We start from the raw sequence: 14,904 nt of genomic DNA, 5'->3' as shown, positions 1-14,904 counted from the left end.
TCCATCCAATTGTAAAAGGTGACTCATATATTTTTAACACAGATGTATTTGGCTGATGTTCTGTCAGCTCTGTGACACTGTGAGTCTGTCTGTTCTGTTCTTTATTCTTTTCTATTCACTGACTGAACATTCAGCCGTCTGTTCAACAAACACAGTGATGGAGTCTACGTCACATGACCTGGCCTCCACGTCCACCTGACCTGAACCCACATGACGTGGTCTGGAGGAGTGGGACCACAGAGTGAAGGGAAAACATCCAACAGGTTCTCAGAACCTCTGGGAACTGGTTCAGAACTGGTGGAGAACCATTCCAGCTGACCTCCTGAATCTGACAGAATGAGCAGAAGGGGGTCCACTTAGAACAATCTAAAAGATCAAACACTTTCTGGGCTGTTCTGGGTCTGTTCTATAATTGCAGATCTGTCACTTCATAGTTCTGAGTATTAACCTACAATGTGGAGAAGAATGACACCAAACACATCCTGTGGTGGTTTTATGTGCCTCACACTGAAACTGTGTCAGCAAAGACTGAACACATGACTTCCAGTAAATGCAGAGAGGGAGGGGGAGGGAGGGGGAGGGAGGGGGAGGCAGGGGGAGGAGTCACCTGGTGAGCCAGTTCCATGTGAAAGTGAAAGTATTCAGAGTTCAGACTCCATTTTGACAGAAGAACAGAAGACGTCTGGTTCAGGGTGAGTCTGACATTCAGATCATTTTCCTGTTCTAGTCTCTCAGTGGGTTTTGTGGGTGTGGACTGGAACTGTAAACATGGATGGAGTCCCCTTCCAGGCTGAGTGTCCACTAGGTTTACTGGACTCTGTGTCCACTGGCTTATTTCCTGTTGTGTCAGTGTTTGTGACGGATGAACCCAGTGTTTTAGTGAGGTGAGCTCACAGTAGTTTTCCTGTTTGTCCTTTCAGACTGACTGAAGTTCACAGGATGAGTCTGAGTGTGGATGAAGAGGAGGACGGAGCAGAGTTATCCCATGATACAAACAGGGGTTTGTCCATAAAACAGTGTTTGTCAAATTGTGGGGCGGGCCCCTGAGGGGAGGGGTGAAGGACTGCTGGGGGGGAGGGGCATGGGATTGTTCGTGGGTGTTTTTTATTTTTTTCTTCTTCAGGTTCGAACATGTATCAGGTGGAACTAATGTTTTAGCGTTGGAGCACCCTGGACTCATTTTAGGGACGTACAACAATCAAATCTAGTGCCATGGTGATCTGTGACTAGACTAGAAGAAAAACTGAGATTTTGTACAGTTTGCACTTTAATGTTCTGAGATATGCAATGTAAACAGGTACACTGCAGTCACTGATATTGTTAAAATGTTCATCTTTGTTACCAAAATGTGTTTGTTGATCTAAAAATAGTTACTTTATTGTCATAGTTGGACGATAATTGCAGATTTCCTATTTTTATTTAGAAAAATATCATCAGAGGGAGCAGTCCTGTTGAATTGACTTGTATTGTTCAAGCAAAAATTTAAGTTGTTTTTAATTTGAACAAAAATTATTAAAGGAAAAGAAAAACATATTTACAATACTGATGTTTCTTTGAATAAAAGCTACAATTGCACCACTGTTACAATGTTGTGGGGTTTAGGGGGGCATGGAGAGTTTTCGTCCTCCGAAGGGGAGCCTGAGAGAACAAGACTGAGAACCAGTGCCATAAAGGAACCTCCAGGGGGCAGTAATGAACCAGGACCCTCTGATCCACAGTGAGTCCACTGTCACACACCTTTAATATTTGACTACAGACACAACAGGACATGATGTGTCCACTTTAAAGTCCAAATGTGTCCTTCAGACAGAATAAAAACACATGAATAATAACCAAAGGTGATAGAAAATGAAGTGTTCACATGTGAATAACACTAACATACTGTCCAATCCAACTGTTGGACTTGTGTTGTTTCCAGAGGTCAGTATAACAGACCCAGAGCAGAGTCTCCAGTGTCCACATGTCTGTCCATGAAGAGTGACCGGTCCATGTGGAGACCTCCAAACTTCAGTCCTGAACCTGGACCTTCAGACACAGAGTAAGAGACTGTTTATTCTTTCAAATGATCTGCAGGACACGTTTTAGCAGTGATTTCATTTCACATCCAGAGTCTATTGTGACATTTAACTCATATTAAAGCTGTTTGACAGAGGCCTCGATGCAGACGGGTCAATATAGAACTGAGGGACTGTGGAAGTCCTGGGGATAGATCTGACATACATCTGTAGGAAAAGTAAAAGAATAATAATATATTTATTTTGTGTTCATTATGATCATGTCTTTAAAAATTCCATAATTATTTAATAATGGAAACAATCACTTATTAATAAATGATTAATAAATAATTAATAAATGACTGGATAGACTAAAATGTCAACTAAAGAACCGTCCAAATTTAATAACAACCACCTTCTAATTAGTTAAACAATAATAAAATGAACTAAGTTAAAAAACTGTTTGGATTGTGTTCTTTTTATTCAGATGACATAATCATGACAGATATTTCTTTTTTGACAATATATCAAATTTGATATGAAAAATAACAAATTGTATCTGTGTCAGATAAATGACTTTCATCTCAGTTACCCATGACAAAAGCACCTGTGAAGGAAGTGTGTTTATTCCAAATCACATGACCTGCTCCACATGATGTCATTTCCTCCTGAAGAAAACCCTGAAAAGACTCCAAGTTCTGTCTCCTCTGTCTGAGTTATTTCATATACAGTACTGTGGGAGTCAAGTGTGTATTTATGGCACTTTTATGTCAACTGTGTTACGACAATATCTGTATAAATAACTTTCAATGTGACTTTGACTCAGTTGTATATATGTGTAGGAGCTATTTGTCTGTTTAGTTTGGGTTCAAAGTTCATTGACCTTTTTTGTTCAGTAATTTAGTATTTTTTACTAATTGTTGATTTTTGGTTTGTTTGCTTTTTGTTTGTTTCATATTGAACATATATTTTTGGATTTTCATGGTTCTTTCTTTCATTCTTTAGTATTTAGCTCCTTTTTGTTTTGTGTTTTCTTATTGGTTTAGACCGTGGGCACCTGGGTATAAATAGGCAGCACCAACTTAGACCATCATGCACCTGGGTGGGCCTCTGGTTTTCTACCAGTCAGTCCAGTCCAGTCCAGTCCAGTCCAGTCTGAACAGCAGAGACAGCAGAAAGGCCTTGGTTGTTGTTTTCCTGCAGAAAGCCTGAAAATAAACCCCTTGGAATCCATGTAAACCCATGGTGCATCTAGTGGTTATTTGAGTTCTGTTCAAGTCTGCAGTTCAGTGACTTTTCAGTCGTTTACATTTGGTGACAAACAGCCGCTACAATATGATATTTAGAAGAATCTGTGTGTAAAAATGCCATGTGGTGTTCTGGTTCTGTTGGTTTTAGGGCTGAAAACAGCACAAATGTCAACTGTACCTGTCAACTGTGTTACCCTGTAAAGACAACTCCAAAAGTCCTTCAGTTTTATATTGACTCAGACGCAGGAAACAGGATGAGTGCAACAGGAAGTTGCAGAGGGAGGGGCTGTGGACCACAGTGTCTGACAGAAGAACTGACATGCATTTGGCTGTTCCAACCCGTGTTGTACAAGTTACTGCCAAACTGGGATCCATTACAGATTACTGGTATTTCAAAGTAATTCCTTACATTACAATATTACTGTCTCAGACTAGGAGATATTATCACATTTATTAATGATTGTATTTATAGTAAATATTTAAAGTGCATATAAATATTCTAGTTTATATTAAAACCATTTGATTATTCAAATCTGATTGTGTGTGAGGTGACTAAAAGAAGTGTATGTGAATGGTTTGTATGGATGTTCTGTGTTATTATACAAATATATAGAAAAAAAGTGTGTTAAAGCAGTGGAAGCAGAATGAATGTAATCATTAGGGGGTGGAGTCCATAAGTTCGACTTCTTCCCACTCCTTTTGGAGCGCTGAAAACTTGAGTTTGACCATGTTTGGTTCTTTGTTTTCTGATGATTCTATGAGCTGGAAATCCAACTAAACTAACTCAGAATTGTAATGCATTACTGGAGCCTTAAAGCAGAGTTAGGTTTAGTACTGAGCAGACGTCCATGTGGACAGTGGACTGTCCTCTGCCGTCTGCACCCATTGGCTGAACACCAACAGGAAATAGAACTGGAGACACATTTTGGATTCCTTCAGGTCTCACAGTCTTCCAGTTTTATTTTGTTTTTTTCATGTGAGTAAATTATGGACAAAAGTGTGTTGTAACACAAGTACTATTGAACATGTACTGAGTAAAATATTACTGAAAATTGATGAGTAATGCCTGACACTACTGTGTTACAGCAAAAAGTAATCTATTACTGTAATGCATTACTTTTGTAATGCATTACTCCCAACACTGGTTCCGACACACTTTAGATTGACAGTCAATGCCATTAAATTAGTAACAGACAGAGGTAAGGACTAAAGGACACATGGACAAGAAGTTGGTCTAAAGTGTCAGATGTCTTTAACGTGTGGAAAAGAAAATCCACAGCAGCATCTGTACCAAGTTACAACTAGATGAACACTCACACAGATGTGTCGTTTGAGCCTCAGAGCTTTGATTTATTTACGTATTTATTAGGATCCAGGAGCAGTTTGGTCCTGGTGTATTTCCACATCTGAGCTAATCATATCTGTCCAATCTGTATATTTCTTTCACATGTTGTGGTTCTACTGTGGCTGATTATTTTTCAATAAATAATGAAAACATCAGGCTCAGTTTTTCTGATGTTTACTAGGATTAATAACAGTTTTCATCAAATCTGAATCAAATCAGAGCTGGTCAGTCTGGAGGCATCTGTTTATTTCACATGTTCTGACATGGACGTAAACTACCAGTTGACAGGTTGTCACAGTTCAACAAACATGAGACACTGATTCTAGTTGGACTTTATTGGTTCAACAACAGTAGAGACACAACAGGACATGATGTGTCCACTTTAAAGTCCAAATGTGTCCTTCAGACAGAATCAAAACACACATGAATAATAACCAAAGGTGATAGAAAATGAAGTGTTCACATGTGAATAACACTAACATACTGTCCAATCCAACTGTTGGACTTGTGTTGTTTCCAGAGGTCAGTATAACAGACCCAGAGCAGAGTGTCCAGTGTCCACATGTCTGTCCATGAAGAGTGACCGGTCCAAGGATGATCCTCCAGACTTTAGTCCTGAACCTGGACCTTCAGACACAGAGTAAGAGACTGTTTCTACAGATGAGACATTATTTCTGATCTTTATTTGACATGTATGAATTCATCTGACAGAAGAATTTTTAATCTAATTGAAGTCTTGATTGACAGCTGTAACCATTAGTCCGATCCCTCTACGTTCATAGTTGTGTGTGTTTTTGATCATATACAGTCCTCTACTATTACTGTTAATACTCTTCTTGCTTGTATGTTGATGAAGTTTGCAGGTGAAATGTGATCAGTTCCTGTCAGTAACTGGTTCAAATCAAACTCAGGTGTGTGAGTAGAACTGACAGTTTCCAGTCCAGCTTTAGTGAAATGCTCTAAACTCCTCATTTGGACTCCAGCTGCTGTGAATAAAAGATGTTTGAGACTCTGAGATGAACAACAGCCTTAAAGTCTGTGAAACACATGAGACTCACTCACATGTGACAAAAAGAAAGACGTTCAATCCTGAACCAAATGTGTGTAAAGGTTCAGACACTAAGAGCCTGTTTTTCTGCTTGAAGTGTTTTCTTCATTTGAATGAACATTAAACACATGTTTGTGTGAGAATCAGCTCTGAAACAGACCAGTAAGACCAGAGCAGTTTTAGATGGAAGTCCTCTGTGTGGTGTGGACACACTTAGAAATGCTGGGTTGTTTTCAGAACCCGAGTGCTGGGTTAAGGCTGTTGGGTCACAGGTCTGGTGGGTTTGACTGAACATGGGCTTCAAAAGAATCAAGCAGTGCATTGGGTTGGACATGTGAGCTGAAATGGAGGCTCATCATTCCTTCCAGCTGCCATTTTCAGACAGACTGTGAGTTGAGGCGGCTCAGTGGTTTACACTGGCACCGCTCAGCAACAAGGTCCTGGGTCTGATCCCCGACCAGACCAGGTCCTTGACCCAGCACAGAGTTTGGAGTGTAGATGTGATCCTTTGAACAGCTGATCTGAAAGAACTTTGAAGAAGCTTCTTCTAAACAATGTGTTGATGTCCACAGAGAGACGGAGAGGACTCATGTTCCTGAGGTGGACCAACCATCCTGTTCTTTGTGTCAGAAGGTCCAGAGTGATCCGGTCCGGACCAGCTGTGGACACTGGTTGTGCAGACAGTGCATCACTTCATACTGGGACCAGTCTGGTTCATCAGGAGACTCCTCCTGTCCCCAGTGTGAAGAAACATCCAGAACAAGAGCTGAGCTGCAGATCCACAGCTCTGTCCAAAGTAAGACTGGACATCTGTCTGAACATGTCTGCACTTCACTAAACACAACATGTGTTCAACTGTCACTGACTGAGCATCACAACAAAGAACATCTGAACTGCATTAGACTGAACTACATTTTCTATCAAATGTTGGAAATGATCAACTGAAATATTGATTTGATTTCCTATTGATCAAATTCAATGTTTTCCAGAGGATGATGGTCAAAGTAACTCACTGATTCTCTGTAAATTCAATCCCATTATTCAGTATTTGGTCAGTGACAATCATCTTGTCCGTGTTGTTAAAACTGCTTTGGAATGATTCCTGTTTGTATAAATCAGATCCATGTCTGATCAGTGGTTTCCATAGTAACAGGTCTAGGGTTTGTCATTTGGAAACTGTTGTCAATATGAAATAGTATTAACATTGACTGACAGATGAGAACAGATGTTTTGACCCAGCTGTGTTTGTTGTCTGGTTGCAGTTGAACATAAACTCAGTCTGAGGAGCAGATGTGAATGTGTGACTGAAGGAACTGAGGAAACAGGAAGTAGAACCCGTCTAAACCGGATCTACACTGAGCTCTACATCACAGAGGGACAGAGTGAAGACGTTCATACCCAACATGAGGTGAGGACGCTGGAGACAGTTTCCAAGAAGATCATCCAAGAAAGGCCAATCAGGTGTCAGGACATCTTCAAAGCCTTACCCGAGCAGCAGAAACCCATCAGAGTGGTTCTGACCAACGGCGTGGCTGGAGTTGGAAAAACCTTCTCGGTGCTGAAGTTCACTCTGGACTGGGCCGAGGGTTTAGAAAACCAGGACGTCAGTCTGGTGGTTCTGCTGTCCTTCAGAGAGCTGAACCTGGTCACAGATGAGCAGTACAGTCTGCTGACGCTGCTCCATGTTTTCCATCCAACATTACAGAAGGTCACAGCAGAGCAGATCAGCGTCTGCAAACTTGTGTTCATCTGTGACGGCCTGGATGAAAGCAGACTGTCACTGGATTTCCACCACTGTCAGGTTGTTTCAGACGTCACTCACAAGTCATCAGTCAACGTCCTGTTGACCAACCTCATCAAGGGGAACCTGCTTCCATCAGCTCTCATCTGGATAACATCTCGACCTGCAGCAGCCAATCAGATCCCTCCTTCATGTGTGGACAGGGTAACAGAGGTCCGAGGCTTCACCACTGATGACCAGAAGGAGGAGTACTTCAAGAAGAGATCCAGTGATGAAGATCTGTCCAACAAAATGATCTCACACATCAAGACATCCAGGAGCCTCCACATCATGTGTCAAATCCCAGTCTTCTGCTGGATCAGTTCTACAGTTCTGGAGCACATGTTGACTTCAGAGCAGAGAGAAGAGCTGCCCAAGACCCTGACAGACCTGTACTCACACTTCATCATGGTCCAGACAAAGAGGAAGAAGAAGTACAAAAAAGGACATGAAACAAGTGTAGAAGAGCTGACAAAGGCAGACATGGAAGTCCTTCTGAAGTTGGGGAGGCTGGCGTTTGAACAACTGGAGAAAAGAAACATGATGTTCTACCAAGAAGACCTGGATCAGTGTGGTCTGGACGTCACAGAGGCCTTGGTGTACTCAGGAGTTTGTACAGAGATCTTCAAAACAGAGACTGTAATCTTCCAGAAAACAATCTACAGCTTTGTTCACCTGAGTGTTCAGGAGTTTCTGGCTGCAGTCTACATCTACCACTGTTACACCAGCAACAACAATGAGGTTCTGGAGAGGTTGGTAGGAGACGTACCTTCCATGTGCGTGAGGCGTTTCAGAGTCACTTTTAGCCTCAGTGACAGCCTGGATGTTTTCCTTGCTGAAGTCATGTTGAAATCCCTTGAGAGTGAGAACGGACACCTGGATCTGTTTGTTCGTTTCCTTCATGGCCTCTGTCTGGAGTCCAACCACAGACTTTTAGGAGGTCTGCTGGGTCCAAAAGAGAACAGACCAGAGAGCATCCATAAAGTCATCATGAACCTGAAGCAGATGAACACTGAGGACATCTGTCCTGACAGAAGCATCAACATCTTCCACTGTCTGACGGAGATGAAGGACCAAACAGTCCATCAGAAGATCCAAGAGTTCCTGAAGTCAGAGAACAGATCACAGAAGGAACTGTCTGAGATCCAGTGTTCAGCTCTGGCCTACATGTTGCAGATGTCAGAGGAGGTTCTGGATGAACTGAACCTGAAGAAGTACAACACATCAGATGAAGGAAGACGCAGACTGATCCCAGCTGTGAGGAACTGCAGAGAGGCCGAGTAAGTACTGATGAGAATATGAACAGTATGAATCATAGACTGAATCTACAGATGGATCACATGACCCTCTGTCTTGTGTTTCTGTCAAAGTGAAATATGGGAACTGCCATGATGGTTGTATGATCAGAGTCAATGGAGTAGAGACACTGGGATGTGAGCTCCACCCACCAGATGACTGATTGGTTTGTGTTTGTGTTTCTGAGGGATTCTTGACACTGATTGGTCATTGAAGCGGTCGATCACTCATTTTAAGATCATCATGTAACTTATTCAAATCTAAGTAATTAGTCAAATGATTTCTTGAATAAATATCAGCCTAATGAACATTTATTGGATGTATACTTTGACTGTGTAGTTTGTCTGAAGTCCCATAGAACAGGAGAACAGTCTGAACTATACTACATCCAGCCACTAGGGGCAGATCTAGGGTGTTTGGTTTGATTGTTTGGAAGCTGTCATTCCATCTGTCTTTATACTCGTCTATTTTATTCATCTGGTTTTCTTGTCTTTTTTAAACCTTCGAACTGTTCATTAAACTGGTGTCACACAACACCATATCCTGACCTCGTTCAGACTCAGATGTTCAATAAATGTGTTCAGAATTAATTTCCTGTAAATTCTGTATTTATAGACTTTCTGCCTGTAGACTCTCACAGACTCACTGTGAAGTTGTGGCCTCAGCTCTGAAGTCTAATCCTTCACATCTGAGACTTTTGGATCTGAGTTTCAACGACCTACAGGATTCAGGAGTGAAACTGGCGTCTGGACTGGAGAGTCCAAACTGCAGACTGGAAACTCTGAGGTTAGTTCACTGACTGTCTACTGTTCAGTCCAAACACATCCATGTGTTTTTCCTCTTGAGGGTCATGGGGGTGCCAGAGGTGATCCTGCTTACCTATAGATGAAGGTGGGGTCCACCCTGTTCACTGCAGTACTGTCACACACAAACAACCATTCATTCTCACATTCACACCTATGAGGGATTTGGATTTCCCATTGAAACTATGAAGAAGGAGGATGTTAGGAACCTGGAGAACCCAGAGAGAACCCATGCAGACAGGGGTAGAACATGCAGCGCTCACACACAAAGGTACACACAGTTGGTACTGGAATCCTCCTTCTGCTCAGAGGCCATAGTGCTAATTACTGAAGCACCATGTGGTCCAGTGGAACAACAGCTGTTCCTGATCTGATCTAAGACAACCAAAACTGACACTGAAAACCTACGATGAAAGAGATGTTTTTAAAAATACTGAAAATGTTTCATATGTAAGGTTCACACACGTCTGAAGAAAGAAGAAGGGAATATATTTGCACGAAACATGTTTGTCACAAGTTTGGATTCTGTCAGCCCAAGTGTTGGCAGAATCCAGACTAACGTCTGCTTGGTGTTAATGTGGTATTTGAATCTGGAAGTGCTTCAGTGAATAGAAAACTCCTTCTGCAGAGTGGGTCCAAGATTTTCTGTGGGTCGACTGTTTGTCTGGGTTTTTTTGTCCTCATATTTCCATCCAGAGGGACAACGGGCTGTTTAGTGTCTTCCATCTGTATGGGTGGGTTCTGCTGGTTCTGTTCTTTATGGGTGGGTTCTGCTGGTTCTGTTCTTTGTGGGTGGGTTCTGCTGGTTCTGTTCTTTATGGGTGGGTTCTGCTGGTTCTGTTCTTTGTGGGTGGGTTCTGCTGGTTCTGTTCTTTATGGGTGGGTTCTGCTGGTTCTGTTCTTTGTGGGTGGGTTCTGCTGGTTCTGTTCTTTATGGGTGGGTTCTGCTGGTTCTGTTCTTTATGGGTGGGTTCTGCTGGTTCTGTTCTTTGTGGGTGGGTTCTGCTGGTTCTGTTCTTTATGGGTGGGTTCTGCTGGTTCTGTTCTTTGTGGGTGGGTTCTGCTGGTTCTGTTCTTTATGGGTGGGTTCTGCTGGTTCTGTTCTTTGTGGGTGGGTTCTGCTGGTTCTGTTCTTTATGGGTGGGTTCTGCTGGTTCTGTTCTAACTCTACTGGACAAACTGACCCAAATGTGTTGGAGCAGACGTTCACAGTCATTCTGCTGCAGATGGGTTAATGACGTTAACATTTATGATCAGATTAATCATGATGATGGATTAATCTGAGTTAATGCGTTAATTTTGACGCCCTAAAAATAAATAAATAAAATGTGTCATTAATACATTTTAATCTGTAGGATTTATTCTTTCTTCAGGTTGAATAACTGCAGTTTATCACAGATCAGCTGTTCTTCTGTGGCCTCAGCTCTGAAGTCCAATCCTTCACATCTGATAAAACTGAGTCTGAGTGGAAACAACCTCCAGGATTCATCAGTGAAGGAGCTGTGTGATTTCCTGCAGAGTCCACATTGTAAACTACAGGATCTGAGGTCAGTTCACTGTTACTGTTCTAGAGTTTATATGTTTTATTATCTGTACACATACTCAAAGGTTTTGTCTTTTATTCTACAATGTAACATTGAAACAGGTTAAACTAGAGGAAACACACAGTGTATGTGTTCTACAGTGACTGAAGTCATTAGTATTTTTTCATTGTACTTTGAGGGACAGTCGTCTAATGACAAACAGCATCTGTTCTAGTTAAAGCAGGAGGAGTCACTGGGTGAAGTTTAAAGGCTTTAGTTGGTTGAAGGTTATTTTACATCAGATGTGAACTGATGTGTTCAGGTGTGTGTTTGTAGAAGACATTGACTCTGTAGACATGGAACTGAAACAAATGAGAAAGTGATTGAACAAAAGTGTAAAGTTCAGTCGAGTTAAGTCACCAGTTAAAACCTGAACACATCTGACTGGATCATGAATACATTTTAATCTGTAGGATTTATTCTTTCTTCAGGTTGAATAACTGCAGTTTATCACAGATCAGCTGTTCTTCTGTGGCCTCAGCTCTGAAGTCCAATCCTTCACATCTGATAAAACTGGGTCTGAGTCTAAACAAGCTCCAGGACTCATCAGTGAAGGAGCTGTGTGATTTCCTGCAGAGTCCACATTGTAAACTACAGGATCTGTGGTCAGTTCACTGTTACTGTTCTAGAGTTTATATGTTTTACTAACGACAGAGCCTCATCAGAGATGAGAACAAATATATGAAGGAACTTGTTAAAAGAAAAAAAAACTGCTTTTCATCAGACATATCAAAATGAAATCCAAAATACCTGTATTGTATTTTATTTTTAAATAATAATATGAATTTGTACATGTTAAAATGACCATAAACATAAACAGTGTGTGTGTTTATGGATGCACTGACAGACACTGAAAATGGAATTGTCTGAAATATAATGATGTCCATTTGATCAGAATCCACTCCATCAGTACAATAGAGTCATGACAGATTCATCAGTATCTAAACACAAAGAATTGACAGAAACTGAAGAACACCAAGAACAGGAAGACACTGTTGTTCAAATGTTCACCAACTGTATTCAGACAACAGTTCAACATGGAGGAAGAGTTTACTTTGTGTTCACAACAAAGAAAGAATCAACACATGATCAAATACTGCATCTGTTCAAATAGACAAGATGATCATCAAGTGTAAATTGTGGAATCTGAAGTGAATCTAAAGCTGTAAAAGTGCTTTTTTAAACATGTGATTGACCACAGATCAAATCCAACAGAAACTGTAAAGAGTGTAAAACAGCATGAGCCAAAATGACGGAGGTGAAAGTTCCAAACTATGTCCAAACTACAAGTAAGTCTAGAGTGTTCACCTTTATGTGTGTAGAACGTCTGAAGGTTGTAGGATGAAAATCCCACAAGTCCAGTCATTGTTCAGGTCCAGAAAGTGAGGAGTCCAGTCATATGAGTGTGATGATCTGTCCCACATGAAAAGATGAGCCATTAATGACAAAGCTCCCAAATGAACAACAACACAGATGAGAGTTGTGAACTGAAACTACAGATGTATAGGTGGAAAGACTCCAAAGAAAAGCAGTCCTAGTTTCAGTGTTTGTTCACTCCAACTAATATGACATCAGAGAGAAAGGGAATATTCAGCTCAAACATTTCCATCAGTGACAGTGGTGGAATAATGATGTGCATTTACTGCAGGACAGTACTTCAGCTCCAATGGCAAAGCTTTAGACTTTTGGTGATGTCATAGAGAACATCATCCACTGGGGTTTGCATTTCTATGACATCAAAGCATGAAAACAGATTCCAACAGTTTGACACTCACTAAATACTGACATTAATGTGAATAATAAGGAAACATTCCCTCTATTTGATGCAGATTTATACACATGTAGAAATAATGTGTAAATACTGGTCTGTTTACTGTTGACATTTGTCTGACACTTTAGACATTTGAGTTTACACATAGAAATCTGACAAAAACAGTCTGAAACATGGGATTAAACCCTAAACATGTAGAACTGGATCCTGAATGGATATAATTTACATCATTGACTCTTTCTTCAGGATGTGGAGATGCAGTTTATCCCAGATCAGCTGTTCTTCTGTGGCCTCAGCTCTGAAGTCCAATCCTTCACATCTGATAAAACTGAATCTGAGTGGAAACAACCTCCAGGATTCATCAGTGAAGGAGCTGTGTGATTTCCTGCAGAGTCCACATTGTAAACTACAGGATCTGAGGTCAGTTCAGTGTTAGTTTGATAGAGTTCTGTTTTAGGAGCAGCTGAACCTCATTTATGAACAAACAGAACTGACATCCATTCTGTTGTTTTACAGTTCCAAGAACAGTTGTGTGAACCCTTTGAAATGTTGTCGTTTTCTGCATGAATTGCTCATAAAATCTGATCTAATCTCCATGTCAGTCACAAGTCCAGACAAATCCAATGTGTTTAAGCTAATAGCACACAAACACTACTAATATTTCATGTGTTTATTGAGCACAACTCTTCAACAGTCCCAGTGAATGTAATGATTGAAGCTCCTTTTGCACCAATAACCTTAAACCAGTGTTTTTGGAGCTGCTGATCTGACCTGCACAATGTCCAGGGACATTTGGATCATTCTTTGTGACACAAGTGCATCAGCTCAGCTCTATTCTGAGCATGTCTGCTGTGAATGGCTCTGGTGAGTTCAGTCCACAGCGTCTCTATTGGATTCAGCTCTGGGCTCTGACTGGCTCTTTCCAAAAGGTGGTTTTTCTGTTTCTGAAGCCACTCTAGTCACTTTACTTCTATGTTTACATGTTGACAAACTCAGGATTCCATTTGGTCCTCCATGATTGGAGCTGCCGTGGCCTGGATTGGCTGGAGAGTCGACTGGTGACCGAAGGGTCGCAGGTTCCATTCCCTGGACTGGTGGAGAGTTTTTGGCTGACGTGCCCTTGAGCAAGGCACTTAACCCCCCATTTGCTGTGTGGTTTTGGGTTCAACACATTGTGTTTGTCTGTACTGGTGACTGAGATGCAGATCACATTTTATGAGCAATTCATGCAGAAAACTTTGAGGGTTCACAGAGTTTTTCTAACCACTGTATAGTCGACACCATTTAATGTTGGATTTTTCTGTCAGCTACAAAAATTACAGTCAGTAAAAACTGTTTGGTTGAAATGAATGTTGAATATTTCACATTCATGTTGAAAACCTAAATATATTTGTCTGAAATGTTCATTAATTTGAATCTCCATCATTTCTTCTTTATTCAGGTTGAATTACTGCAGTTTGTCCAAAATCAGCTGTTCTTATCTGGCGGCAGCTCTGAAGTCCAATCCCTCACATCTGATAAAACTCGACTTACGTCTGAACAACCTGTTTGATTCAGATGTTAAAGAACTGGAGGACCTTGTTCAGAGTCCACACTGTAAACTGGAGAAACTGGAGTAAGTAATGTCAGTTTGTTCTGGTTTGGTGAACACCTCCATGATTAGAAGTCTGTTTGATTATTTTTAGTGATTCCTCTGTGGTTTGAATAAATTCAGAAATGTCTCTGTAAACATTTCTTTCTGATCTGTTTGTATTTTCTTCTTTCTTCAGATGGAGGTGGTGATCTGTGGAACAGTCACTGTGATCAGGACTGTGTGAGGATCAGCTGAGTCCAGATGATCGACAGATGTGAAAGCAGCAGCACATCCTCACTTCATCTCCTCCACTCCTCACTTTTTCTCCTCCACTCCTCAGTTCTTCTCCTCCCTTCTTCTCCTCCACTCCTCAGTTCTTCTCCTCCCTTCTTCTCCTCCACTCCTCAGTTCTTCTCCTCCCTTCTTCTTCTCCACTCCTCAGTTCTTCTCCTCCCTTCTTC

The 14,904-nt window shown here is 41.2% G+C and overlaps 1 protein-coding gene across 1 annotated transcript; it reads left to right on the top strand.

The window, feature by feature from the left end:
- The first annotated feature begins 632 nt into the window (after positions 1-632).
- LOC115416451 (NLR family CARD domain-containing protein 3-like) lies at positions 633-14,859 on the top strand. The gene is made up of 11 exons (XM_030130224.1): positions 633-692; positions 921-1,000; positions 1,603-1,717; positions 1,919-2,038; positions 5,110-5,229; positions 6,210-6,433; positions 6,900-8,697; positions 9,329-9,499; positions 10,890-11,063; positions 14,312-14,485; positions 14,640-14,859. The coding sequence occupies exons 2-11, from the start codon at positions 940-942 to the stop codon at positions 14,650-14,652; spliced, it is 2,970 nt and encodes a 989-aa protein (XP_029986084.1). The 5' UTR covers positions 633-692; positions 921-939; the 3' UTR covers positions 14,653-14,859.
- Positions 14,860-14,904: the final 45 nt, after the last annotated feature.

This window comes from Sphaeramia orbicularis, unplaced genomic scaffold (assembly GCF_902148855.1).
Source record: "Sphaeramia orbicularis unplaced genomic scaffold, fSphaOr1.1, whole genome shotgun sequence".
In the NCBI taxonomy this organism is placed as follows: Eukaryota; Metazoa; Chordata; class Actinopteri; order Kurtiformes; family Apogonidae; genus Sphaeramia; species Sphaeramia orbicularis.
This window is presented reverse-complemented; position numbering and strand designations above follow the sequence as displayed.

Bases quoted from the DNA above. Each gene is read 5' to 3' on its own strand.
- LOC115416451 (XM_030130224.1), top strand. From the start codon at position 940: ATGAGTCTGAGTGTGGATGAAGAGGAGGACGGAGCAGAGTTATCCCAT. The intron at 8,698-9,328 runs GTAAGTACTGAT...CTGTATTTATAG, and splicing joins AGGAACTGCAGAGAGGCCGA to ACTTTCTGCCTGTAGACTCT. The intron at 9,500-10,889 runs GTTAGTTCACTG...TTCTTTCTTCAG, and splicing joins TGCAGACTGGAAACTCTGAG to GTTGAATAACTGCAGTTTAT.